This window comes from Andrographis paniculata, unplaced genomic scaffold (genome assembly GCF_009805555.1).
Source record: "Andrographis paniculata isolate CXL003 unplaced genomic scaffold, ASM980555v1 Contig45END, whole genome shotgun sequence".
NCBI classification, from domain to species: Eukaryota; Viridiplantae; Streptophyta; class Magnoliopsida; order Lamiales; family Acanthaceae; genus Andrographis; species Andrographis paniculata.
Window position 1 is genome coordinate 2,762,446 of NW_026137579.1, and position 26,117 is coordinate 2,788,562.

The 26,117-nt window shown below is 37.2% G+C and overlaps 7 protein-coding genes and 1 non-coding gene across 8 annotated transcripts; 7 read left to right on the forward strand and 1 right to left on the reverse strand.

The window, feature by feature from the left end:
• Nucleotides 1-562: 562 nt before the first annotated feature.
• On the forward strand, nt 563-1,701 carry LOC127251435 (uncharacterized). Its single transcript, XM_051275119.1, has 3 exons — nt 563-1,087; nt 1,192-1,245; nt 1,352-1,701. The coding sequence occupies exons 1-3, from the start codon at nt 713-715 to the stop codon at nt 1,595-1,597; spliced, it is 675 nt and encodes a 224-aa protein (XP_051131076.1). The 5' UTR covers nt 563-712; the 3' UTR covers nt 1,598-1,701.
• Nucleotides 1,702-1,775: 74 nt separating this feature from the next.
• TRNAL-UAG (transfer RNA leucine (anticodon UAG)) lies at nt 1,776-1,855 on the forward strand. The gene has a single exon. It is a non-coding gene; the product is annotated as a tRNA-Leu (tRNA).
• Nucleotides 1,856-1,977: 122 nt separating this feature from the next.
• LOC127252194 (40S ribosomal protein S14) lies at nt 1,978-4,138 on the forward strand. Its single transcript, XM_051276269.1, has 6 exons — nt 1,978-2,100; nt 2,649-2,768; nt 2,875-2,920; nt 3,473-3,558; nt 3,633-3,762; nt 3,864-4,138. Exons 1-6 carry the CDS (start codon nt 2,098-2,100, stop codon nt 3,929-3,931), a joined length of 453 nt encoding a protein of 150 aa, XP_051132226.1. The 5' UTR covers nt 1,978-2,097; the 3' UTR covers nt 3,932-4,138.
• A 3,750-nt stretch (nt 4,139-7,888) lies between these two features.
• LOC127251369 (beta-fructofuranosidase, insoluble isoenzyme 1-like) lies at nt 7,889-10,761 on the forward strand. Its single transcript, XM_051275031.1, has 6 exons — nt 7,889-8,512; nt 8,589-9,448; nt 9,533-9,691; nt 9,778-10,028; nt 10,102-10,219; nt 10,314-10,761. The coding sequence occupies exons 2-6, from the start codon at nt 8,594-8,596 to the stop codon at nt 10,497-10,499; spliced, it is 1,569 nt and encodes a 522-aa protein (XP_051130988.1). The 5' UTR covers nt 7,889-8,512; nt 8,589-8,593; the 3' UTR covers nt 10,500-10,761.
• A 905-nt stretch (nt 10,762-11,666) lies between these two features.
• On the forward strand, nt 11,667-13,719 carry LOC127252183 (beta-fructofuranosidase, insoluble isoenzyme 1-like). Its single transcript, XM_051276252.1, has 4 exons — nt 11,667-12,680; nt 12,759-13,003; nt 13,082-13,199; nt 13,280-13,719. The coding sequence occupies exons 1-4, from the start codon at nt 11,667-11,669 to the stop codon at nt 13,463-13,465; spliced, it is 1,563 nt and encodes a 520-aa protein (XP_051132209.1). The 3' UTR covers nt 13,466-13,719.
• A 63-nt stretch (nt 13,720-13,782) lies between these two features.
• On the reverse strand, nt 13,783-20,589 carry LOC127252182 (kinesin-like protein KIN-5C). Its single transcript, XM_051276251.1, has 23 exons — nt 20,383-20,589; nt 20,162-20,291; nt 19,642-19,800; nt 19,192-19,541; nt 18,971-19,109; nt 18,711-18,808; nt 18,468-18,624; nt 17,979-18,048; nt 17,804-17,880; nt 17,637-17,690; nt 17,478-17,558; nt 17,289-17,400; nt 17,095-17,181; nt 16,793-16,968; nt 16,487-16,648; nt 16,293-16,400; nt 16,063-16,221; nt 15,902-15,985; nt 15,614-15,819; nt 15,345-15,446; nt 15,061-15,170; nt 14,376-14,527; nt 13,783-14,114 (listed from the first exon to the last, which is right to left on the reverse strand). The coding sequence occupies exons 1-23, from the start codon at nt 20,451-20,453 to the stop codon at nt 13,902-13,904; spliced, it is 3,057 nt and encodes a 1,018-aa protein (XP_051132208.1). The 5' UTR covers nt 20,454-20,589; the 3' UTR covers nt 13,783-13,901.
• Nucleotides 20,590-20,805: 216 nt separating this feature from the next.
• LOC127251861 (probable small nuclear ribonucleoprotein G) lies at nt 20,806-22,138 on the forward strand. The gene is made up of 4 exons (XM_051275770.1): nt 20,806-20,936; nt 21,024-21,046; nt 21,709-21,830; nt 21,909-22,138. The coding sequence occupies exons 1-4, from the start codon at nt 20,902-20,904 to the stop codon at nt 21,969-21,971; spliced, it is 243 nt and encodes an 80-aa protein (XP_051131727.1). The 5' UTR covers nt 20,806-20,901; the 3' UTR covers nt 21,972-22,138.
• Nucleotides 22,139-22,222: 84 nt separating this feature from the next.
• Nucleotides 22,223-26,085, forward strand: LOC127251858 (ABC transporter B family member 29, chloroplastic). The gene is made up of 12 exons (XM_051275768.1): nt 22,223-22,292; nt 22,375-22,524; nt 22,617-23,694; nt 23,780-23,866; nt 23,951-24,058; nt 24,189-24,455; nt 24,684-24,767; nt 24,838-25,054; nt 25,133-25,218; nt 25,307-25,494; nt 25,577-25,706; nt 25,802-26,085. Exons 3-12 carry the CDS (start codon nt 23,089-23,091, stop codon nt 25,946-25,948), a joined length of 1,920 nt encoding a protein of 639 aa, XP_051131725.1. The 5' UTR covers nt 22,223-22,292; nt 22,375-22,524; nt 22,617-23,088; the 3' UTR covers nt 25,949-26,085.
• Nucleotides 26,086-26,117: the final 32 nt, after the last annotated feature.

Here is a 26,117-nt window from a genome sequence, read left to right on the forward strand (position 1 = left end):
CTATTGTATATACATTTTTGTAAAGTTATAATTAAATATCAATTAAATTTATTATTATTTTTTAAAAAATTTAAGTACAAACCAAATAAATCCATAGAAAAAAAACTGGAGTTCAATTTAGAAAAAATACTAGTAAAATATTAATTTAATATAATATCTAACATAAAAAGTAAAAGATTGTCATTGAAACTCTAACTTTTTTTAAAAAAAAATACTTATATGAATTGAAAATACGAGAGCCAAGGCAACCATTAAAACATTCCTTTTTTGGTGTTGGTAAAGAAAACGATTCAATATGCGTGTTTGTATTGTATGTATATTGTGTTAAGAGAGAGAGAGAGAGGTACGCATAGAAATGAGCAGTGGAAAGCGTGTTGTCGCCACAGACATTAATTAATTTTTTTCGTAAACGCGACTTCACGAAATCAAAGCCAAAGGACAGCGAGTCAATGCTCAAACCCCGTACATACATACAAACAAACATATTATTAAAATTAAAATTAAAATTACAGTTGAAATCGAAGGAGGAGAGGTGAGGTGGGGCCACAGAGGCAAGAGTTGTTTGGACAACTCTATCCACATCCAAGATCAAGAATTCCTCCTCCCTGTCCAGTCTCAGGCAGGCTCAGCAGCACCACACAAATTATAATCCGATCAATCGATTCGATGCACACCTACTGCCACTGCTACTCACCCAATCTAACATTCACCCATGGCTTCTTCTTCTTCTTCTTCTTCCATGGGCAGCGGCGGACAAGTACTGTCCAATTATGCTAAATTACGTTATTCACGCCCAGCAGAAACAGTATGCAAGAAGCCCTCAATATCATCATCATCATCGTCACCATTCACAACCCGCAGTAGCGTAGTTCCATTCCCTACTACTAATACTCGTCGTCTGCTAATGATTCCAAATAGCAGCAAACTTCATGTGTCGTTGTCGAAACCTGCAGCAGCAGCAGCATCACCAGATGGCATTCCTCCATCTGCTGAAAACGAAGAAGAAGCAGAAAAAGGGGTTTCTTTAGGAACCCTGAAATTGCCCTCCAACACCGATCTTGCTAGATTCGAAACCCTCCTCTTTCAGGTATAATCTAAACTATCAATTACATATATATAATTAGGGCTTATTAATGTATGATTATAACTAACTAACTAACCAAGTGTGAGTGAGTGGTGGTCTAATTGCAGTGGGGAAACAGCCTATGCCAAGGTGCTAATCTGCCACTTCCAGCACCATTAAAGGTAATTACGTACGTTGATCAACTGACGACTCATCAGTCATCACTAACTTCCACCCACACACTCATATATATATATATATATATAATGTATGTATGTATAATTGCAGGTGGATAAAATCCGAGGAGGAGCAAGACTTGGGTTCATCAGCATGAACGAAGAAGACAAGCCAGAAGTGCTGGTTTACATAGACTGCTTGGTGTTTCCAGCCAGGGATGGTTCAGGTCCCATGTTTCGGGCTGTAAGGAAGGGCCCCAAGAACAACCAGGTACCTCCAGGAGAGCCAAGGATCATGAGAAGCCTCTTAGCTGCCTTAAAGAAGTGTGTTGCAATAGCATCGTCATCCTATGCTTAATTCAATCAATGTCGTCTTCGAAATCTATTTTATTGTTCAGGGAGAATTGAAATTATTGCCCTATGTCTTACATTATAGTATATGGAGTAGTATGTTATGTTTCAGGCAATATCCAAATAAATAATGCATAATTATAAATTATTATAAGTAAAGTAAACATTAATTACATCTCAAACATGACAGTTTGGCCGAGTGGTCTAAGGCGCCAGATTTAGGCTCTGGTCCGAAAGGGCGTGGGTTCAAATCCCACAGCTGTCAAATTTTTATTTTTTTACTTCCATTACGGTTCTTAGGGTTGAGGCCCATTAGGCCCACTATTAGGAAAGGCCCATTATCTTAGAGTTTATGTCTTCGTATTGGGCTTCAGCTTAGAAAACCTAGGTGTGTGCGTATATATATATATATATCCAAGAATTCAACTCTTTCCAAGGCCTCGGCAATTAGGGTTTTGGGAACGCAGCACCGCATTGTCTCGAGCACGCGCAGCGGCATCCGAAGTCATGGTAATTTTCATTTTCAAGCACATTCTTCTTTCGTGCGGTTTCTGTATCTGTATGACGCTGTGCTTTGTAGTTGCTTATATGTGTATTCGTTCGGATGGATTCGTGTATGTATTTTAATTTTTAGATTTGTTTGGATATTCCGTTTTCGTCACTTTTTCTTTTCTGGGTCTTCAATTACACCTGCTTCGAATGGATGCTATGTTGTTCACCACATTCATACCTGATTTAATGTTAACTTTAGATGGTCTTTTGGACGGAAATTATTGGTGGATTTTTATTTGGATTTCTTGAAATGAGGTGTAGCGGTATATTATGTACAGTGTGTAAGCTTGATCCTGCACTTTTGGTAATTTCGTTAGTAGTTTGTCATTAGCTGATCTCAGGGAAATGAGGGTTATACATTCTTGTTTAGTGTCACAATGTATTGCATGATTACCACCAATTATTTTACGCGGAGCGTTGAGCAATTGTTTTCCAACTTATTTGTAATAGTTCAATTGGTAGTTCTAGCAGTTTGTATTAACTCTATATACATTTTGTTCGAATAGTCGAGGAGAAAGACCAGGGAGCCTAAGGAAGAGAACGTTACTCTTGGACCTGCCACCAGGGATGGTGAACTTGTGTTTGGTGTGGCCCACATATTTGCATCCTTCAATGATACGTTCATTGTGAGTGTTAAGTGATAAAAATAACACACACACATATATATATATATATATATTATATTATCAAATTGAAAAAAATTGGTGACTTGCTCCGACATTTTACTCGCAGCATGTGACTGACTTGTCTGGAAGGGAAACCATGGTCCGCATTACAGGTATGAGTAATTGATTTATTTATTTATTTTTAATGGAACATACTTTCTTTGTGAATTTCCTGATTTCTAGTGTTTCCGAAAAACTTTACTTGACATTTACTTAGATAAGCATGTATACTTCTTACTATGCATGCAACCATGTTTAATGTATCGAATCAATTTTGTAATATGCAATGAAATCCATGAATAACTGCACCCTAAACCCTATAATCACTTTCAAACCTTAAGTTGTCTATCCACTCTCTTGACTGCAGAGCAAATCATTCACTCACATGAAATGGTAGTCAACATCTAATTTGTTTGATGGTTTCTGTGGCATCTGCACCTTCTAATTTCTTGAAATTACTAGTACAATTTTTTAGAGCAAGCAGTATTTTATTAGACAGATCCTTGCCTGTTCCTCTAGGGGAGGCATTTGTTTTGTTGGATGCATTTGTCAATCTTGTTCAGTGACAACCAGATTTCCAGTTCCCTACAATTCTTAAAGAGATCAACCATTTGTTTAATAATTTCCTCCTCAGAAAATTGATTCTGCCCTCTGTTATGATTTAGGTGGCATGAAGGTCAAAGCTGATAGGGATGAGTCATCCCCTTATGCTGCTATGCTTGCTGCTCAAGATGTTTCACAACGATGCAAGGTTTACTATATGATCCACCAAAATTGCTCTCTATATTTTGATTATGAGTTTTAACCAGTCCATGGTATTTGCAGGAATTGGGTATTAATGCCCTTCATATCAAGCTGCGTGCCACCGGAGGCAACAAAACCAAGACCCCAGGACCTGGTGCTCAGTCTGCACTCAGAGCCCTTGCACGTTCAGGCATGAAGATTGGTCGCATAGGTAGCTTGCAAATTCATCTTCTATGTTTGAATTTCCCCATATAATCCCCTGTTCTCAGACATATAATATAGAATTAATCTTTTTTGTTTACTTCCTTTCAGAGGATGTCACACCAATTCCAACAGATAGCACTCGCAGAAAGGGTGGCAGAAGGGGAAGGAGGCTCTAATTTATCATTTTGCTGTTCTCCGTTCACAGTTATGGTTGGATTGCTGTTCTGAAGTTGCAAGTTTTGTTTTTCACATGTTTTGGTTAAACCTCAATGATTATGATGCTTTTGCTTGAAGAACATCTATTTTGAAGACACAATGAGTGGAATGATATGGATTAATGTTTTAGACAACTCTTTAAGTTGAGATTTTTGTTTTTCAAGTCATCTTCTGGGCTAATCTGTCATAATGCTTTTGCTGAGGCTTTCATATTATAACCATGCTCCTACATATATGCAATTAACTAATGAAACTACATACATAATTGTGAATTAGTTTGATGTAGGCCTTCCAAGTAGATGACATACAGTATGATGTAAGGATGAATTAAGAAGTGTGCAATGATGGGATTTCCTGCTAGAATTATTACAAAGAAGATATATAGTTATACATTATGGATGAGGTATTCTCTGCCATGTCTCTTTCATACTAAGAAGTGTACATGTGTTTCTGTGTAGGAGCATGATTAATGATTCCACTACCAATGGTCCTCATTAAATTTTGCAGTTTTATTCTTGGAGTGTTGTGATATGCCATAGATTCTGAGAGCCCATATTTTATCTTGCTTCCACACCCCTCTGTAAAAAAGCCTTCATCAGGGAGGGATGGCCTAGAAACTACAGGTAGGTAGGTATATAACAAACAAGAAAAAAAGAAGCCATTAAATATAATGGAGAGAAAAGAAACTATAATGGGATGACATATATACACACACATACACATATATGTGTCCTATGGCTCAATCTATTTAGATCTTTGGATGTTCCATCTTTTGTCCAACTAATTCCCAGTATGAAAAAAGTTCATTACAGTGGAAGGTGGGGCAAATTACAAGATGGAGATACTTGTGGAGTTCTCTTTCACAAGAAATGATGGATTGCCATTTTGTCTCAATTTTTTGTGTTGTCTTTGTTTGTGGGTGGGCAGGGGCTTCTTGTCTTGTCCTGCCTTACCTTGATCAGAAAATTTTGCATAGTGGCATCAAAAAGCTGATGCCAACAATTCTATTTACATTCATCTTCAAACATATTCAAATATTATTAAATAATGTAATAATAATTTCTTCTAAAAATGGGCACATAATGTAAGAGATAAACACGTTGTCTTTTCTTACATAACAATTAAGGTTAATGGTGGTGATTCATCATGGGTTAATGATCATTTTATTTGTTTCCTTTTTTTATGTTAAAGATCTGAAGAGATTTTGTTGCCATATTTCGACTAGTCAATGGTTTGATTTAAAATAATGAATGCTAAAAAGCTTCCTCTTAAGAGAGGTTTTATATAGTAAATATTCTGTTGAATATATGTCAAGTATTATTTCCTTTTTGAAGTGGTCTACTAATCAGTAATTATCACGAAATCATACTGCTAATTAATTGAATTCGGCTGAATTAATGGCTGCCAACCGCTAACCCTAATTTATATGCAAATTTCAAAAATTGTGCTCTGATTTTACTGATTGACAATATTGGTTTGCTAAATGTTTACTAAAATTTGATTGTTGGTTTGTAATGATAAATAATTCAATTTTAAATTTATGTGTAAGTAACGTACATGAATATTATTTTGCCATATTCTTCTATCCTCTTTATTTATTTATTTATTGTTTTGGAATATTTTGAAACTAATCTCTTTTAGTTTGTTCTTTTTATAAAACTTATATGTGGAATATTATTTGTCATATCTTACAGTTTGACATACTTGTCAATGTGGATAGGTACCTGCAAGGGTGGGCATAGTTTAATAAGTAACTTCAATAATATATATATATATATATATACGTGACATTCAATTTTAATTTCTAAATATAGAGTCTAAGTCGTACTTGTTATTTTTTTTCTTTCAGTATAATTATGCTACTTCCTTTGTAATTTTTTTTTTTTTTTAAAATATATATATATATATATATACAATTATGCACAAAGAAAGTAGCATAATTATTTTGGATGTTTATATCTATATTTTAATAATAAAATAAAACTATTCATTTGAATCATGCATAATTAAATTTCATGTACTACAGTAATTAGATGGCTTTAGTCACTCACTCTTGTGTGTCAAAAAATGGGAAACACTATTATTAATTTATTTTGCATTTTTTTAAAAATAGAATAATTATTGAACATAATATTTCGTATTAAAAGAAAAATGAAAAGAAAAATTTAAGTAAATATGGCATGTGAATTGATCAATACTTATTACAATTTAATATTTTATGAAAGAATATATTACTCCTCTATCTCGACTATAGATTTACTTTATTGTAGACACATAAATTTAAGAGGGGTATAATTAGTAAATAATTAAAAATATCTTAGTAAAAATAATTATCGTATAATAAAAATTATTATAGATTAATAATAAGATTAAGATTTACTTAATTAATTAGTCTAATTAAAATTAAAAAATTTAAACAAAATTAAAGTATATAATTTATTTTTAAAAAAAAGAGTAATAAAATAAGTGAAACATGCCAAAATAAAAAATATAGACATAGTAAGTGAGACGGATGAAACATATTTTTTATCGAGAACAAATTGAATAGTAAAAAATTATTTTTGAAATGAAAACCAAATATGTTTAATCTCTACTATATATTAGAATGGACATATAGTTTTATATAAGTGCAAAATTAATTGTGATATTATATATACCTATATAAATTATATATTCAGTCTGTTCAGTCATCATTTCTCGATGAAATTTTAAATCTCATATTAATTTTTTTAATTTTTTTAAATTTTAATTAAACTAATTAGTTATCTTAATATTAATTTGTAATTATTTATATTATAGAATAATTATTTTCACTAATATATTTATAATTATCTACTAGCAGACATGGTATTTGAGACGGGGAGAGAGCATTAAAAGAATACAAATATATACACATTAATAACTATAACTATACATACTAGCCTTGTTATTATGTTTTTTTTTTTTTTCAATTTGTTTGCTATATAATTTTGCATGCTTCTCAATAAAAATATAAACGCGACAATATTATATTTATAATCATTTTATTAAAATAAATAGTAACAAAAAAGTATCCATGTGTTATGTAATAATATAAAAAAATGAAATATTGTCTAAATATTATGGCAATAAAAAAGAGATATATAGAGAGAGAGAGTTATTTACAAAGCTAATGAAAATTATTAAAATTAATCAATTTTGTAAAATTGCAAAAACAATTATGAGAAATATCGGATATGGTAAATGCCAAGATTCCAGTTAATTAGTTACTTGATTTAGTCAATACAAATTTCAAAGTTTCCATGATTACGTGTATAGTCAGTAAATTATCAGCATATCACCATGACATATATCAATAATTACCACGATAAAATGTGAAAGTTCAATCCCGATAACAATTACAAGTTTTCAAAATATATAATTTTATCCAGTAATCCAAAATATCCGATCTCTACATACATATACATACATATATATATAGATATAGATATATTAATCCCATGTTTTATTAGAAAAAGTGAATGCAGAAACAAAAAAAAAAAAAAAGAAAAAAAGCACAGATTTCATATGGAGTTTTCATCGCCCATAATCTCATTCATCATTTGTCTATAAATACCAGACTCTATTCTGTCTTCTTTTTCATTCATTCTGGTAAAAACCAAGGTAAGTTGCAGGTGCTTTCAATGGCGATCGTGTTGTATTTGCTGCTGTTTTGTTTGGCATTGTTCAGCGGTGGGGGACTCGTCCAGGCATCCCATCGTGTTTTCTCAGACTTCCAGTCCATGTCCATGTCCATGTCCATCGACGAAGACGACGACGTGAAGACGATGCACAGAACTGGATATCACTTTCAGCCCCCACAACATTGGATCAACGGTAAGAACTTGAACTTGATTATTTGTTTGTCACAAAATGTGTGATCTCTCAAAAAAATGATGAATATCTGCAAAGAAACCCAATTAATTCGTGAGATTGCATAATTGAAATGTTTTAGAAATGTTTTTTTTTTGGTAATCTTAATTGGAGTGTTCATTTTTGGTGATTTGGTAAAGAGCTTTACCATCGCAGGCCTGCCAAACTGATTAATTTCTGGAAACTAATTTCAACGTGTGACAATTAGTTTAGTTTCATTTTACATATTCTAACAAAAAGTACACAATATGATGATGAAAATGAAAACTTAATGATGAATTTTCTAGGGGTATATACGTGTTGTGTTGACAGTGATACGTCATTTTCTTCAAATTTTTTCTACTCTATTGGGATTTAGGGTTGCTGATAGAAATTAGAAACCCAGTTTTTATTAAAAGTAAAGAATTGAACTGACATATAAAAAATGTTAACTGTTTAAACTCAGATGTATCATATGATTGTATGTGTATTAGTACACTTAATTATAATCTGAAAATTTACAATGATTAAGAATGTGTTTTTGAAGTTGACTTCTGTGTTCTTATCGAGACACTTTCGATTGTGGATCGACTTCTTAACGACGTGTTTAATTTCTTTTACATGTCAACCTGCTGGATGATGCAATGGAAATCAATTATCAGACCCCAATGGTGAGTTTTCTTGCCTCATCGTCGTTTTCACAAGAACTTCTTAAACCTAATTTCCTGTCATTGATTTCTCCGACAGGTCCAATGTACTACAACGGCTATTATCATCTCTTCTATCAGTACAACCCCAAAGGCGCTGTCTGGGGGAACATAGTTTGGGCTCATTCCGTTTCCAAGGATTTGATCAATTGGGTGAGACTCGACCCCGCGATTTACCCGTCGAAGCCTTTCGACAAGTACGGCTGCTGGTCGGGTTCCGCCACCGTCCTGCCGGAAAACAAACCGATTATAATGTACACCGGAATTGTCGACGAGGACAAAACCCAGGTTCAAAATTACGCGATTCCGGCGAACCTGTCGGACCCCTATCTTCGCGAGTGGATAAAACCTGACAATAATCCTTTGATCGTCGCCGACGTTTCCATCAACAAGACATCCTTCCGTGACCCGACGACCGCCTGGTTCGGCCGCGACGGCCACTGGAGGCTCGCCGTCGGCAGCCGGAGGAAGCACAGAGGGATTACGCATTTGTACAGAAGTCGTGATTTTATCCACTGGGTTAAGGCCAAGCATCCGCTGCATTCGGTTGCCGGGACAGGGAATTGGGAGTGTCCTGATTTCTATCCCGTGTCCGTTAAAGGTAAGGATGGATTGGATGTCTCCGCCGACGGCCGGCATGTGAAGCACGTGCACAAGGTGAGCTTGGACGTCACAAGATATGAGTATTATACAATTGGCACGTACAACACTGATTTGGATAGGTATGTTCCTGATCCTGGACTTATCGATGGATGGAGAGGCTTGAGGTATGACTATGGCAACTTTTATGCCTCGAAATCGTTCTTCGATCCGAAGATGAAGAGGAGGATATTGTGGGGTTGGGCGAATGAATCGGATACGACGGAGCATGATATTAAGAAGGGGTGGGCTGGAATTCAGGTAGTGTTGATGCAATTAGTTTAATTTGTTTTCATTTGATGTTGTGCTGATTGTGCTTTCTTGTTTTTCCGATGTTGTTCTAAGCTTATTCCTCGGACTATTGTGCTTGAAAGCAATGGGAAACAACTGCTGCAATGGCCAATTAAGGAAATCGAGAGTTTAAGGAAGAAGAAGGTGGAAATGAAGAGAACAAGTCTCAAAAGTGGAGATATGGTTGAAATCAAGGGAGTGACTGCTAATCAGGTTTTTGTCTTTTTATTTCTTTTGTCTTTTAATTTCTGCACTTTTATCTACTCCATTTTCACTCAACTTAATTAAATCGATTGTAGGCCGACGTTGAAGTGGTGTTTTCATTTGAAGATTTGGACATGGCGGAGCCTTTCGATCCGAGTTGGGATAAACACAATGGACAGAAGCTTTGCAGCCGCAAGAAGTCGAATGTTCCTGGAGGATTAGGACCATTTGGGCTTGTGACTTTGGCTTCTAAACACCTGGAGGAATACACTCCAGTGTTCTTCAGAATTTTCAAGGATGAAGATGATGACAAGCATATTGTTCTTATGTGTTCTGATGCATCCAGGTTTCATAAAATCCACATTTTCTGCCCTAATTCTGTCCTGAAGATTTGTTCTAATTTGGTTTTTCTTTGCCAGGTCGACATTGATGGATGGTAAGTCTTCAATGGAGGGTGGGAGTGATGCATACAGACCCTCATTTGGGGGATTTGTTCGTGTAGATTTGAAGGATAAGAAGCTTTCTTTAAGAAGCTTGGTAGGCCTGCACATCTGTTTAAAAGTTATTACATATATAAACTGTCTGATCATATGATCATTCATCATTAATAATGTGTGGGTTTTATTGGCAGATTGATAATTCAGTGGTGGAGAGCTTTGGTGCCAAGGGGAAGACAGTGATCACATCTAGGGTTTATCCCACTCTTGCAGTAAATGGAAAAGCCCATTTGTTTGCTTTCAACAATGGCACTGCTGCTGTCAAAATTGACAAGCTCAAAGCCTGGACCATGAACAGCCCACTGAACATGAACCAGTGATCAAAGAAGATATATATATATATATATATATAAATGTTGGCAAATTGACTTGCACTGTAATAATTCTCTTTGGGCTTAAATTTTGTCAGAGAAATTTTTTCTATTTTGAGTTGGATACGCCATGCATAACATACTGATCACAGCTATATATATTAATTATTAATTGTTGCTGCATTATTCTTTCTTCAGATTAATGAATTCTTCAACAAAATCCCTATGTGTATGAGCTGATCCACTTTATCTGAAACTCACTTTTTCTTCATGTGATCTTTCAATTTCATGCACAATCTCGACAAATTATTAACAAAATTAATAACAACAATAATTTGGAGATCTTTTTTTAAATATCAAAATGAAACTTTTATTTTTATATTTTCTAACATCTAGTACAATTCAAATCTAATATTCAAATTCAAAATCTAAACCCTAAAACAAACATATTTTATTTTTATTTTTATTTTTTGAAAAACTGGGGAAGGTTCTAACTTCCCCCACTTTTGGAACTAACACTCAGTTTTCTGTCCTATAAATAATACATGTGTTCATTTCTACATGCAACCTCGGATATATCATAACGTACGTAACTGGCACATAAACAGTTTTCATTTTTCTTAGAGAGATCAAAAGATGGAGTTTTCAAAAAATAGTACTCCCTGTATTTTGTTCGTCTTACTTCTTTGCAGTGCAGCATTGTTCAGAGATGGAGTCGAAGCCTCGCACACAGTTTTCAAGTGCCTGCAATCTGTGTCTGCCGATGATGTCGAGCAAGAACACAGAACTGGATACCATTTTCAACCCACTCGAAACTGGATCAATGGTAATTCTGTATCACTTTAATTAGTCTTGTGTCTTCTTCCATGAACTTCAATCAACAGTTTGGACTGTGTAGAGTTATTTTATGTTATTTGGATAACTGCAGATTAATGTTTGCAGTTAGTTTTCAATATCAACAAAATTTTGGTTCTTGATTTGATTGGAATCAGAATTAGTTTCCCTGACGGATTTGTATGTTTTCTTTTCATGTGCCTGGATTCGTCACACAATGAATAAACTGAAAACAGATCCAAATGGTGAGCATCTGAGTATTGCTTTTCAAAATTGTCATTTTGAAGAAATTTAGGCATCCATTCGCATCTCAAGTTCTTGATCTTCTTCGAAACAGGGCCAATGTACTACAATGGAATCTATCACCTGTTTTATCAGTACAACCCCAAAGGGGCTGTATGGGGCAACATAGTATGGGCTCATTCGGTGTCGAAGGATTTGATCAACTGGGAAAGAGTAGAGCATGCAATGTATCCATCGAAGCCCTTTGACAAATACGGATGCTGGTCTGGTTCAGCCACGATCCTCCCAGGAAACAGGCCTATTATCCTCTACACAGGGATTGTCGACAAGAATTTCACAGGGGTTCAGAACTATGCCATTCCTGCTAACCTCTCAGACCCATATCTTCAAGTGTGGATCAAACCTGACAACAACCCTTTGATTGTTGCTGATGAATCTATCAACAAGACATCTTTCCGGGACCCGACAACAGCTTGGTTGGGCGGAGATGGATGCTGGAGGTTGATAGTAGGCAGTGGGATGAAAGATCGGGGGATTTCGAATTTGTACAGGAGCAAGGACTTCATGCACTGGACCAAGGCCAAACGTCCATTTCATTCTACTCCATGGACAGGGAATTGGGAGTGCCCTGATTTCTTCCCTGTATTGGTTAATGGCGAGACAGGGATGGAGACATCTGCAACAGGTCCGGATGTGAAGCATGTCCTAAAAGTAAGCCTGGATGAAACCAGGTATGATTATTACACCATAGGTACATATGACAATGAGAGGGATAGATATGTGCCTGATCCAGATATGGTAGACGGCCGGAATGGATTGAGGTACGACTACGGCAACTTTTATGCCTCAAAATCCTTTTTTGATCCCAAAAAGAAGAGAAGGGTTCTGTGGGGTTGGGCAAATGAATCAGACACCACAGAGAATGATGTCAAGAAGGGGTGGGCAGGTATTCAGCTGATCCCCCGTACAATTGTGCTCGATCCGAATGGGAGACAGTTGAGGCTGTGGCCAGTTGAGGAAGTGAAGACATTGAGAGGGGATAAGGTGGAAATGAACAACCAGATGCTTAGCAAGGGAGAATCTGTGGACATCAGAGGAATAACAGCTGCACAGGTACTGCTGCATATATATATATGTGTGTATGGATGTATATTTGTTTCGTGTTATTGATTGTGTGCCATTTGATGGCAGGCTGATGTTGAGGTGAGTTTCTCATTTGAGAGTTTGGAAAAGGCTGAGGTGTTCGATCCAAGTTGGGATAGAAATGATGCGGAAAAGTTGTGTACGCAAAAGGGGTCGATTGTTGCGGGGGGTTTAGGACCATTTGGGATCTTGACATTGGCTTCAGCAAAGCTTGAAGAATACACTGCTGTCTTTTACAGAGTTTTCAGAGATCAGGACAAGCATATAGTTCTTATGTGCTCTGATGCATCTAGGTCTCTTCTTACAGTTTGTTTGTTTTCCAGATGACAGATATATGTATTTATCTTGTCTTGATGATGTTTTGTCAGCAGGTCTACATTGGAAGATGGGAGATCCTCAATGGTGGATGGGAAGGATGCATACAGACCTTCATTTGGGGGGTTCGTAAGGGTCGACTTGAGTGAAACTACTCTTTCTCTCAGGGCTTTGGTACAGTTGCTCTGTTTTCAGGTATGCTGTTATTGTTGTTATTATTGTGTTTAATTATGATGGGGGTAATGGTGGTGTAGATTGATCATTCTGTTGTGGAGAGCTTTGGGGAAGAAGGGAAGACTGTCATTACATCAAGGGTTTATCCATCTCTTGCACTACATGACAAAGCCCATTTATTTGCATTCAACAATGGAACTCAACCTGTCAGAATTGATAATCTGAAAGCTTGGAGCATGAACAAGCCTCAGGAGATGAACCAGTAAAGTGCATGTACAATGACTTATATAAGTAAGTTAGGTAGCTGGCCAGGTTGTTTAAGGATTATTAGCAATTGGAAGTACTGTTTGTATTCAATGCCCAGAATTGGACCCTACTTCAATTTTCAGCACACAGAAGATTCTGGAAGCTGTAGTTTCAATGATTTCAAGGGTGTAATAATATCTTTCCGTATATATAGGGCTTGAAAAAAGGGCACGCACGACGTTACATTACTGGTACAGATTAAAACAGCAAGAGAAGTTTACAGCTTGGTAAACCCTGAGGGGGGGTTTATTGCAAACTTGATGGCCTACAACATGACTGAAAATTAACATTCCTCTTGACCACAATCATTGAAGTTCTTCAGGTTGGGGAGACAACAAAAGAACAGGATGAGATAAATTGTATGGAGAATATATATATATATATATGTGTGACTATTCAAGGTTGCCTGTTGATTTGTGAAAATGGTGCCCGAGGAGTAGGAATAAGGGAGGGCTTTAGCTCCTTCACCTGAGGTGAATCAAATGAATGATTTTCCTGAAATTCTTCTTGAAGGGTCTCCATGGGCAAGGCACGGAGCGATTCAATGCTGCTCTTGCTCGGGATATCTACCTCTTGTCTAGTCGGGGTGTCGCCAGTTGGCTCATAGTCCTGCATTGTCAAAAAAATGGTCGACAGTAAGAAAGAGATATGGTCATATTATCATAGATATTTCCGCATAATTGCAATTAAATGAGGATTGTAGAACTAGAGTAAATAAGATATTGCCCTAGGGTAAATGAATAAAATGTTTGCTGAACTTATATATGATTTCCTTTAAACAGGGAATATAATGCTAAGTCACAAAGTAGTTCTATTATTTTCGGCATTGTCCTAAACATAATAGTTCTGAAAATTTAAAATAGGGCATACCATATATGTTTGCCCAAATGTTCTGACGGAATGCTGTTCAATACACGCTGCCTGCTGAGTATGGTCTCTCTTGAGGTTGTCAATTGTTTCTGAATGAGCTCTGGATGCTGTCCGAATTTCAGAAACAGATAGTCTCTCCCGCTCCGACAAGGCTGAAAATATAAACAAGTCTAGTATTAAATGATGAGTGCATTGCATTCATTAGCAAACATCCCATTTAAAATGGCATAAGAAATGAAAGTTCTAAAGTACAATAAACACCAGTAAACACAGATTAATTTCTTGCCAGACAATAGATGGTAAAGTTCTGTTGCTAGATTTAGCTTTAAGCCAAACCCAAAACATACCAAATTGAAGAAAAAATCACAAGGGAAGGCTCAGTCTCGCTTCAAAAACAAGGCTTATCAAGAGAAGCTAAACACAAATTCGAGGAGCACATTATAGCAGTAGCAGTGCAATTGAACTTATATGAACAAACAAAACAAGGTCTTCAAAAGTACAAAAATTTGATAAATCTCCATGTAATTTTCCTAAGGTATAGCCTATAGGGGTAGGATTTCACAAGTTATAATGCAGTTTATAGGAGTAGAAAACTAGAATTCATATCATTCCCACTAATATGGATGGCATATATAAAAGAGAAAGAAAACAGATACTGAAATATGAATAATGATGTCGAACTAACCATCAAAGCAGTGAATGAGATCTTCACAGTTCTTTGCAGTGTCTTCCTCAACAGTAACTCTCATAGAATCAATCTCAGTGTCATGTTGCTCGTTGATCTCCATCATGTTTCTGAATATAAGAAATCAACAAGTAAATGAAGCTTCATAATGCACTTTGCACATAAAGGCTGGATGCTTATAGATATTGTCAGTTCTTTAGAGAGCAAACTAACTTAATAACATCCATGGAAAAGGAATTCTCAGATATAATCTCAAATTTAACATGTAATAAAGGAAGCCAAACCTAACAGATGAAGTAATATTTGATGCATGCTGACTCTCTGTGTCATTCACAGATTGCTGTGTTGTTTTCCAATGCATCAAAGCTGCATCAGAAGCATTGACACTGGTACAAAAATGAAAGGAAAAAAACAAAAAAAACAAAAGAGAGTGATATCAAGAAAATATTAAGGAAACTGTACGCAAGAATTCAAATGCATCAAAATATGACAAATAAGCAACCCAGGAAGAGAAGAAAATCAACACAACTTTACCAAACTAGCAGATTCTCACCATTTATGCATAAGTAATTCCATTCGACAATGCTTAGCTGCTGAGAAGTCAACATTATCCTTAACATTACTTTCTGCTTGCATAAAACTATCCTGCCATTTCCTTTTCAAATCTGTTGTAATTCCATCCATTGTTGATACATGTCCATCCAAAAACATCTTGTTTCCAATTACAGTGTCCTTGAGGTCACCAAGCCTAGCATCCACCTGTCACCATATAAAATTAGAGACTAGGACAAAACAGAAAATATACGGAAAACAACAAAAAATGGAACACATTGAAGCAGACCATCTCTTTCTGACGACGCATGCAGTCAGTGACAAGGGTTGTCATATCTGCAATAAGCTTCTCTGCATCTGACCTTGACTGCTCCTAAAGATATCAATCAAATTTATAGAACTTGGAAAATACGTCATTAAGCTTGACAACTAACCCCAAAATAGACCAACCTCATAGACTTTCTGCAATTCAGAAATGCATTTTGATTGGACTTCATCAGCTTGAGTTGCATGACTTCCAAGCCTCTTGGATTCTTCCAGTAGCTTATCAACATATCCAAGAAGTGATTCTGACGTATTTTCCAAGTGCTCTATGCTAGTGTTGAACCTCTAGAAAAGTCTATAAGTCAATATGCTGAGTACAAAAAGACAGAAGATGTACAGAGAGGGTCAATCCAAACCTCTCGAAGCTCACTTGCAAAGTGAGCCATTTCTCCTTGATGGCTTGATAGAGCTTGCTGGAGATCATCAAAAACTGAATTCACTTCAGCACCCCTCACAGCTAATAGCTGCCACATAGTGTTAAAAAGTGTAAGATTGATGGGCAAAACTGCTCAAATGGGACTAATAATATGGACAGCTATGTATTTCTTACATCTTCAATAGAGTGTGAATTAGAAGAAGCCAGAGCTGACAGTTCATCCAAAGCAGCATTACTGCCTGTCTTGTGCAGCCGAACAACATTTTGAATAGCTTCAAGATGTGACATATACAAAGTCCTTGAAGCACGCATTTTCTTCTTCAAATCTAAGGAGGCCTACACAAAAAATAACAAGGGATTATAAGCTTCAAGAAACAATAATTTTATAGCACTTTTAGAACTAGCCAATACTGCTGCAAAGCATAACACATTGCATCGAATGAAAATAGAAGAGGAAAAGTATTACAACAATAATACTACCTTATCATGCTCGACAAGGAAAGAATTACAGAGATTCTCAACACAATGCAGATGTTCATTTTGTCGAGAAATCGACCCAGACACCAGGTTGCAAAGAACATCAAGCTGTTGGGTAAGATCAGCTTGAAAGTTGTTCACAGTTAACCTATTATCAGCATTAAGCCTGTCTTCCCTGGCTGCAAATGCAATAATATTTTATCAGCATAAAACATCTTCCCTCACTGAGATAAATTACAATTAGTAGGAACAAACATTTTGCCATCCAAACAATTAGGAAGACAATTAACAGCAGAAAGATTTACCAATTTTATGAAACAGAGCAGCATTATCCTTCTGCAGTTTTTCTAAATCCGCTCTCAACACACAAGCTTGATGAGTCAGTGCATTTTCTGACCATTTAATCAAAGAATATATATTAGGTACCACATGAACAACCATAATTTGACTGGTAAAAGGGATATAACAATTATTTGACTGGTAAAAGGATATAACTCACCTGATTTTTTCTGTTCGGATATGATAAAGTCCCGCTCTTTGATCGAATATCGGCATCGTTTTAGCTCTTCCTCTGAACTAGCCAACAACTTACTAGTTTGGTTCAAGTTTTTCTGCAAAAAACTGCTTGTAAGGCACACATAAACTTCAAAACATTGCATCATTGCTTGCCATGGTGAGTTTAACTTACTTGGGTAGCATCAAGTTTGCTGCTCAAATCAGTACATTGTTCAACCTTACTATCATATTTAGCTTGCAACTCCTCTATTTTCTGTTCAAAAACATTTAATCTTCAGAGCAATTTAATGACGTATTTACATCTAGTGCAAACAACATCATGCTTACTAACCTTCTCATGATTTTCGATGGTCACTCCCATTTGCTCAATTTGCTCTGACATTGCCTGAATAACAATTATAAAATGAGAACAAGATACATTCAACAAAATAAAAAGGACCAATAAAAAGAACAAGATAGCCCATGCTGAAGGGTCATAGAGTCTAAAGTGCATAGCACCTTTCTTTCACTCTCCTCTTGATAGTACCGCTCCTTGGGGATATAGACCCCATTCTTTTCCCGTGCAGCATAGACCTCTGGGAGAGAGATAGAGAGGGTAAACACCATATAATATAGTGCAGCTCTTAATAGAAACCTGAATAGGCCTGCAGCAGATCACTGGCGAAAATTTTACCTGCTTTAAGCCGTTCTATTTCACCATAGAGATCCTTAATCAAAGTTGATTTCATCATCTTTTGATTAACCTACAAGTTGGAAAAGAAGATCTTAAGGATATATTTCAAAGAATGGTGGTATCAAGTACAAATCCTCAACAAAAACAATGCCCCAAATTAGCCACTCATTTGGTTTCTAATGATCTAATCATTGCAGAAAACACCATTTCTGAACAGCCATTTTATCTAATCCCAATTAGAACTGATACATTTTTAAAAAATAAATTAGTAGATTAATCTCAATTGAACTTTGCAGAACCATGAGAACTTCAAAATTATAAAATATCATCACAATGCAAATGATAAGTTTTACCACAGAGCATCAACATAACCTCCTAGAATTAGCAGCAATAGATATGCAGAAATCTATGCATCAAAAAGAGGGATGAGAACAAGAAAACATAAAAAATCTGATCTTAATATAAAGCAACACATCACAAGCAACAAACCTCAGGTTTATTCTTGATATGTTTGGCCCTATGAGCATAATCTAATGTGCTAAGTGTTTCCTCAAGACAGTGAACGGCTGGAGATACTGTGGCAATAATACAGGTCTTGGTTCTTCCACCTAATGAGTCACGGAGTAAGCGTGTCAGCTTGCTATCCCTGTTTAAGAGAAGAGGGCATGATGTCATATTTTAATAATTTAGAAATTAAAAAGAAGGAATATGTAAAATCTTGGGAGATCAGACCTATAAGGGATATGTCCAAGATGCTCTACAAGTGCATTAATCACCCTTCCTAATGTCAAAAGACTTTTATTAATTTCTCCCGCTTCTCTTGCCCTTCCCTGGAAGCATGTAAAAATATGTCCAGTGAGAAGAAAAAAATACGAAGGTGGATTTGGAAGCAGGTTTGGAGCAGCATAAAGCTGATTGATGGATTTTAACATTGTAAAAAAGTAATAAAAGAAATTACTGAAACAAAATCCTTATATTTTCCATGAAGTTACCTCCCTTGCACCAGATCGAGAGATGTTTTCTGAACCAGCCAAGTCAACCAAATTCAATTTGCCACATTTTATTAGCTCCTCCCCTTCAGGTGTTGCTTCCTTTATATGAATTGTTATTGAGAAGAGAGAATGTGATCGACTGATGAAAAACATGTCCAGATTAAATTTCAGAAAATCCAAAGAACTGTGTAAGACATTGACATCCAATGTGTAATAAGAACCTTGATTGCTTGTTAAGTAAAGTTTCTGCTGTTCTTCGTTTAGCAGATCCACGTTCAAGTAAAGTGAAGATCTCACTTGCACATGTCACAATTTCCTCCTCTAGTCCTCGGACAAGAACACCACCTTTACCATCTTCCATGAGTGGCAACTGCTTTTTCTGCTTGTCTTCTGCAGCTACTCTGGACAAATCTTCAGGGGCCAGTAGGTCGGTAATCTCTTCATTGTAAAGCTCCAAGAAAGTGACTTTGACACTGTATTCTGCATTTTGGCTCTCTAGAGTATCAAAAATTTGCTTTATAGCTCTGGGTATCACTCCAGCTTCTGGCGGCAACTCTCCCTTTGGTCCAGCCTTCAACATAGACAATTACACAAATATGTTAAAAAACATGACAAATAAAAAAACACGATAAAAAGGAACATCTGGGAAAAGACATATGACGAATCCATACCTTTGACCTTTTACATTCACCCTCCATGGTATATGTCTTTCCAGTGCCTGTTTGTCCATAAGCAAATATAGTACAGTTGAACCCTTCCAAAACCTCATTCACTATTGGAACAATTGCTTGGTCATAAAGATCCTTCTGCTTAGCATTAGGTCCAAACACCTAAACATATAAAGAGAGTTAAATTCTCCTAATAAAAAAAGGAGGCAACAAGTATCCAAAGATGATAGAACAGAGAATTCGCACTCCTGGTTGATAGGCAAATTTCAGATCACTGAGTTTCAATTTCATAAGCCTACAGTATCCTACCCTCCCACATTTTCCTTTTTTCCAATAATAATAGAAATGCACGAACCCATCCAACAGCTTTATCTTCCCGTACGAGTATCAAAATTAAAAACGATTCCATGATATTATGTTAGCTCGCTCTCATTAATTATGTAACACCAACCAAAGCAAACATCAGCCGAAACAGTAATATAAAAGATCAACTTAGATCCCCAAAATATAAGGAAAATAGCACCTTATCAAATGTAAAGACTCTGTCAATATGCTTCCCGGCAATGTTCTGCGAAACTGAGACCTCTCTGTGGTAATCGTTGCAAGTCACCACCTGCGGTGCATTGTTCCGCACCTCATCATCGCTGAACGGCCTACAAAATCTCAAAAATTAAGAATGAAACGAAAATCCTACAAGTCGAGAAGATAACCAAACCCTAGTCAGAGTAGCAAGTAACAAAGTACCTGCAGCGAAGGAGAACCTGCACGTTAACCCCCTTATCCTTCTCGTGCCGACCCGACATGGATGTGCGCATGCCAAGCCTTAACTTAGACGGTGTTCTTGCCGGATCCGTCCCGGAAAATTGCGTGTGGCGGTGACTGGTGAGTGAGAATTTTGAGAATGAAAAGGGAGAAATGAAGGGGAAGGGGAGCGGGGAACCCTGAAATTTCAAAATTTGAGCAACCAGTAGGGCAATCGGATCTGACCGTTTGGATTTATGCAAAATGACGGATATACCCTCACGGTGCCTTGGGTTTGTACATAGTATGTAATACTTCAACTCAAATCTGTGGGCCATCTAATCTAATGTCTGGCCCATTATAAAGCCCAATTGGCCCATGGAAGGTATATAAAACAAGTGCAACAGATGGCCATGTTTCGTAATCTTCGCGCTAGGGCTTTTGTGTTCTCGATCTCTGCTTTCGCTACTACCTTTAGGGTTTTAAAGATTATTGTTGTTCCTTCTGCTGTAGGATTTCGCCATGAGCAGATCGGGGCAACCTCCGGATCTCAAGAAGTAAGCCTTTCAAGCCATTGCAGTGGTTTATTTGTTTCCTTTTATTTTGGAGCATATTGCTAAAACTTGCTACTGTTCTACTGACAGGTACATGGACAAGAAGCTACAAAGTAAGTTCTCAATTGTACCTTATGATTATTTAGTTGAAAAAGTGTTTCGAGTTCCCCTAAAAAATGGCAATTTTTTTTTTGGCTATCTGCAGTTTGTAATCCTTTTTTTTTTTGGGTTTCCTGGTTCTTTTACATTTATTAACTTGTGTGTTGAAATTTATGAAATATGTGGGGGAAATGCTGAAATATAGTGCTCGCTGGGTTATGATCTAAGCATAGTCTCTCGGAGCTTAATTTGGATTGCTATTTTCTCTAGAGTTGAACGCGTGAATGTAAATTTTGCAGTTTGTTATTTAGTCTTGTTTGCTCTAGATTGATAAATTCCGTACAACTTGTGTTTTCAAGCTTGAGTGAGCAGAGAATGGAGATGTGATAATATGGTGGAACTGAAGAAAAAGTCTTGATTTTGATTCATTCTACCTCTTTTTTTCTTGGATAAAAGCAGTGATTGTCAATGATAGTTTCAGGGTCCATGCTGCTGAGGCTCTCAAATGTCACTAATTTATTGAATAGTAAAAAATCTTGAAAAATCTGCCAAAGAACACATACTAAGACACTTGCTTATTCTACTGTGCTATTCTTTTGTTCCTACGTAGGGTTCAGTTGTTTATTTTTCTGATGTATGTATCTTTTACTTTTCATTGACGGTCACTGTGTTTCAGTAAAGCTTAATGCAAATCGTATGGTGGTTGGAACTCTTCGCGGTTTCGATCAGTTTATGAACCTGGTGGTGGACAACACTGTTGAAGTTAATGGAACTGACAAAACTGACATAGGCATGGTGGTGAGTCATTTGGTCTTCAGTCCCAAATTGTTGCAAGAATGTAAACAGTTTCTCATAGTCAATAAAATTGTGTTGCAGGTCATCAGAGGAAACAGCGTGGTAACTGTTGAAGCCCTTGAGCCTGTTAACAGAGCTCAATAAAAATACTGTACTGTGATTCGATGCTATCAGATTTGTAGGGCTTAGTTGTATTGAATTGGACAATTCTTGCTTTTTGAAGTATCCTCAAATCCCCGGTTGTACTAAATTTTATGACCCTGAGGTTTTGCTTAGTTAAAAATATTGAATGTTGTTTTTTTTTTTTCAAATGATGTATGCATAAAATACTTTGAAAATCAGCTATAAAGATCCAAACTGGATAAATTCATCCATAGGCTTGCTATTGTCCAGGAGCAAGCTGGAAAACAAAACATGGAGATTTAAAATTAGTAGAGATCCTCATTGCTGGGATTTACCAGACAGGTGTTGGGTGATGCATTGTATGTCCAAAAACACAATTATAGGAAATGGAACAGATGGAAAATAACACAAAACAACTGAACAGGGAGCAAAACAACCCCAAGCTAATTCAAACATGTCCATCTCTGAAGCATTTCCAGCTGCCGATGCACCAAATGAGTTGAATCCCGGCATGAATCGGGACTTCAAGGTTGACTCTGTATCTTCAGCTGTTGCAACTTCTCAGGATGTCCAGGTAACAACCTGCAAGAACATTTTCAGCGTGTTTAAAGGCTTGTTAGTGAACTCAGATTGATAGCTAACGCTATCAGTCCAATACTTGTCCAGAAACAAAATGAAGAACGAAAGGAAGAGACAGAAAGGAAAGATCGTGAGAAGAAGGACAAGGCCCTGCAGAACTTAAAAAGTTCCATCATCGTCTCAGGGATCATCGTGGCTGTGGTTGGTGCAGTCTTTGCCATAGCAAAAAAGCTCAGAGAAAAGTGATCGTCAGGCTTTGATGTGATGACAGGGGAAGACAACGGTGTGCCCTGCAGCAATTTTTTTTTGTGTTTGTGTGTCTCCTGGGCAATTTTTGTTATAGCAGTTATTGACATAAAAATAACTCTTGAAGTATACTAGAAATTTCAACAATGGAGGATCTCAAAAAAAAAAAAAAAAAAAAAAGAATGTCTGATTTGATGATTATTATTAATGTTTCTCCAAGATTCTGTAACTCCAACAGGCAATTCTGGCTTTGTTCATGTAAAGGAAAATGACATTCAAAGGCGTCTCATTAATTCATTCTCAGAAGTGATCAATGGCTCGACTTCTCCAATTTCCGCCGCCGTGCTCTTCGTGTGGTTCCTTGTCATTCCTCCAGGTAAAGTTGAAGGTTTCCATCCATGGTGGGGTTGGGAAGTCTCGGATCGCGCAACGTTTCCCGGTCCTGGCTTCTCCAAAAGTATCTTCCACATGCGCCGTCTCCAGGAACAGCTCCTCTCCGCCTGTCAAATTGGCTTCACTTACGGAGCTAAAACCGTATCTTCAATCCGAGTGGCGGTCGATTCTCTGTGGATGGCTCTGCAGTGCAATTTCCGTATATTCGCTGTCCAAAATCGTGCCATTGGCTGGGAAAGTCTCCTCCGTTATGGGCGCTGCGAAATTAAACAGCCTCGTGAACGAGGGTTTGACATTGGGGATTCTCGTTTTGATTCGAATTGTGGCTAATTATTCGCAACAGGCGTTCTTATGGGACGCGGCTCTGAATTGCGTATACCGAATAAGGTTTCATGTGTTCGCTAGGGTTTTGCAGAGGGATTTAGGGTTCTTCGAGGGTGAAAATGGAATCTCACCAGGGGACATATCTTACCGAATCACGGCCGAGGCAGAGGACATCGGAGACACTGTGTACTCTCTTCTGAATGTGATGATCACTTGTTCTGCATTATCATTGCGATCGCATCAGCTGTTCAATCGCTTGCTTCTGATTCATCTATTTTGCTACGCAGACGATTGTACCCAGCACTCTGCAGTTATCAGCCATGGCAACTCAGATGCTGATCATAAGCCCCTCTTTGTCAATGATTTCTGCCTTGGTAAGAAATCTAAATATCTCGTTTGATGCTCCACCTTCAGGCTGACTTTGTTGAGTTTTTTAAAAAAATTGGTGCTCTTTGCAGGTGATTCCTGTAATTGCTCTTGCAATTGGATGCCTAGGAGAAAGGCTTCGAGTGATATCCAACACGGCACATCTCAGTACAGCTGCTCTCTCAGCATACCTGAATGAGGTGTGATCATGGTGAAGATGAATTATATTTCTGCATTCATATGATAAAGCATCTCTTGCCACTGGAGAAGTTGATTACTGATTTTCGACAGAAGGATAAAACCATTTTCTTGCGTTTTTTTTGGTTTCAGGTCTTTCCTTTTGCTCTCTTTGTGAAGGCAAACAATGCAGAATTCAACGAACGCATCAAATTCCAGGCGCTTGCTTCTGCTGACCTCCACGCTTGTTTGAAAAAGAAGCAAATGAAGGTTTTAATCCCTCAGATAGTGCAAATAATGTTTTTTGGGGTTTTATTCCTGTTTGCGGCGGCATCACTTGCACTTTCCAGAGGTTTGTTCGACTGTGCTGCTGTTGTTTCTTTCATCACGTCACTGATAATGTTGATCGATCCAATTCAGGTACTCCAATGCACTGAGTTTGTCTTTCCAAAGCTCTAAGTTTTTTGCCTTTGTATAAGATTGGGAGTGAAGGGATGGATCATATGTTTGGTTATATGTTTACTTGGGAAATTGATGGTCCAACCTGAATTCTTGATACAAAATTTTCTAATGCGCGGCTACTTTTATTACTGTATTTCTTCTTTGCAGCTGTCTTAAATATCAATCTGAAAATAAAGAATTGCGCAGGGTGTGGGAAAAGCATACAATGAATTGAAACAAGGAGAACCAGCTATCGAGCGGTTGTTTAATTTAACCTTATTTGAATCTCAGGTAAGTCTTTATCGATCTAGCCGTGGTATATGGAAACCCGTATAGTTTACTGCATACATGAATTGTGCAGGTGGTTGAGAAACCCGGCGCAGTTGATTTAGCCTCTGTTAAAGGAGAAGTGAATGTTTGTGGGCTCGCATTTTCCTATACCGACAGCATGGCTCCCGTCCTAAGCGAGGTAAATCTTAATGTTAAAGCTGGAGAAACAATTGCTCTTGTTGGGCCATCTGGAGGAGGCAAAACAACTCTTGTGAAGCTTCTGCTACGCCTATACAAACCTCTTTCTGGTGGGCATTGTTCATAGTCCTGATTCTCTGTCCCTAAATCTTTCATTTTATTGAAATTTACTGTCTTTGTTCATGCAGGTTCAATCACAATAGACGGCTACGACATCCAAAACATTCGGTTAGAGAGCTTAAGGCGCCACATCGGTTTGGTTTCTCAAGATTCAGTATGCATATTAGCAAAAACTGATCTGATACCTTCAATGCCTGTGTTGATATATTTGTAAGAGATTGCATTATTTTGCCAAATTTCAGGTACTCTTTTCAGGGACCATAGCTGAGAACATTGGATACAGGGATTTAATAACTGGCATCGACATGGAAAAAGTCGAACTTGCAGCTCAAACTGCAAATGCTGATGAGTTCATCAAAAGCCTCCCTGATCAGTACCAAGCCAATGTCGGACCCAGGGGTTCAAATTTCAGCGGAGGCCAACGGCAAAGGCATGGATTTTGTCCCAACCTATTTGCTCGGTTTACCGGCCCCGAATCTTGACACTTTTCTTACCTGAATTTTGCATTTCAGATTAGCTATTGCCAGGGCACTTTATCAGAATCCATCAATTCTTATTCTAGACGAAGCAACTTCTGCTTTAGACAGCCGATCCGAGCTCCTGGTGAGACAAGCCCTTCAACGCCTGATGCAGAATCGAACTGTAAGCTTAGACACAAACTAATCTGTCTTGGAATTAATCAATTGGACACATCCCTGATGTTTTTTTTTTTTTTTTTGATTCATAAACACACACAGGTGTTGGTTATTGCTCATAGACTTGAGACAATTCTGATGGCAGAAAGAATCTTCCTGCTAAACGATGGGAAGCTGCAGCAGCTGAGCCATTCCGACCTACCTAAGAATGGTCAGCACCGCTCCTCCCCGCCGCGGTTGATAGTATAATAAAATTATAAGAATTCATACTAATCTGAAGAAGATATGTGAAAACACAGCTGGAAGTGTGGTGTGCTTGATTTGTAGGGTATATCCGACACAACGTCGCTTTCTCATCAACAAGAATGCAAATAATTACTGCCATTGCTCTGGTCCAGCCAATTCTTGTCCTGTCACT

What these genes read in the sequence shown, in the direction of transcription:
- LOC127251435 (XM_051275119.1), top strand. Translation starts at nt 713, where the DNA reads ATGGCTTCTTCTTCTTCTTCTTCTTCCATGGGCAGCGGCGGACAAGTA. An exon ending in TCGAAACCCTCCTCTTTCAG is followed by an intron (nt 1,088 to 1,191) that starts GTATAATCTAAA and finishes GTCTAATTGCAG; the next exon opens with TGGGGAAACAGCCTATGCCA. An exon ending in CACTTCCAGCACCATTAAAG is followed by an intron (nt 1,246 to 1,351) that starts GTAATTACGTAC and finishes GTATAATTGCAG; the next exon opens with GTGGATAAAATCCGAGGAGG.
- LOC127252194 (XM_051276269.1), top strand. An exon ending in CCTTCAATGATACGTTCATT is followed by an intron (nt 2,769 to 2,874) that starts GTGAGTGTTAAG and finishes TTTTACTCGCAG; the next exon opens with CATGTGACTGACTTGTCTGG. An exon ending in ATGTTTCACAACGATGCAAG is followed by an intron (nt 3,559 to 3,632) that starts GTTTACTATATG and finishes TGGTATTTGCAG; the next exon opens with GAATTGGGTATTAATGCCCT.
- LOC127251369 (XM_051275031.1), top strand. Translation starts at nt 8,594, where the DNA reads ATGTACTACAACGGCTATTATCATCTCTTCTATCAGTACAACCCCAAA. An exon ending in AGGGAGTGACTGCTAATCAG is followed by an intron (nt 9,692 to 9,777) that starts GTTTTTGTCTTT and finishes AATCGATTGTAG; the next exon opens with GCCGACGTTGAAGTGGTGTT. An exon ending in ATGTGTTCTGATGCATCCAG is followed by an intron (nt 10,029 to 10,101) that starts GTTTCATAAAAT and finishes TTTCTTTGCCAG; the next exon opens with GTCGACATTGATGGATGGTA.
- LOC127252183 (XM_051276252.1), top strand. Translation starts at nt 11,667, where the DNA reads ATGTACTACAATGGAATCTATCACCTGTTTTATCAGTACAACCCCAAA. An exon ending in ATGTGCTCTGATGCATCTAG is followed by an intron (nt 13,004 to 13,081) that starts GTCTCTTCTTAC and finishes TTTTGTCAGCAG; the next exon opens with GTCTACATTGGAAGATGGGA. An exon ending in CTCTTTCTCTCAGGGCTTTG is followed by an intron (nt 13,200 to 13,279) that starts GTACAGTTGCTC and finishes ATGGTGGTGTAG; the next exon opens with ATTGATCATTCTGTTGTGGA.
- LOC127252182 (XM_051276251.1), bottom strand. Translation starts at nt 20,453, where the DNA reads ATGCGCACATCCATGTCGGGTCGGCACGAGAAGGATAAGGGGGTTAAC. An exon ending in AATAGAACGGCTTAAAGCAG is followed by an intron (nt 17,881 to 17,978) that starts GTAAAATTTTCG and finishes TCTCTCTCCCAG; the next exon opens with AGGTCTATGCTGCACGGGAA. An exon ending in CCATCGAAAATCATGAGAAG is followed by an intron (nt 17,559 to 17,636) that starts GTTAGTAAGCAT and finishes GTTTTTGAACAG; the next exon opens with AAAATAGAGGAGTTGCAAGC.
- LOC127251861 (XM_051275770.1), top strand. Translation starts at nt 20,902, where the DNA reads ATGAGCAGATCGGGGCAACCTCCGGATCTCAAGAA. An exon ending in CATGGACAAGAAGCTACAAA is followed by an intron (nt 21,047 to 21,708) that starts GTAAGTTCTCAA and finishes ACTGTGTTTCAG; the next exon opens with TAAAGCTTAATGCAAATCGT. An exon ending in AAACTGACATAGGCATGGTG is followed by an intron (nt 21,831 to 21,908) that starts GTGAGTCATTTG and finishes ATTGTGTTGCAG; the next exon opens with GTCATCAGAGGAAACAGCGT.
- LOC127251858 (XM_051275768.1), top strand. Translation starts at nt 23,089, where the DNA reads ATGGCTCGACTTCTCCAATTTCCGCCGCCGTGCTCTTCGTGTGGTTCC. An exon ending in CTGTGTACTCTCTTCTGAAT is followed by an intron (nt 23,695 to 23,779) that starts GTGATGATCACT and finishes TTTGCTACGCAG; the next exon opens with ACGATTGTACCCAGCACTCT. An exon ending in AGCGGAGGCCAACGGCAAAG is followed by an intron (nt 25,495 to 25,576) that starts GCATGGATTTTG and finishes TTTGCATTTCAG; the next exon opens with ATTAGCTATTGCCAGGGCAC.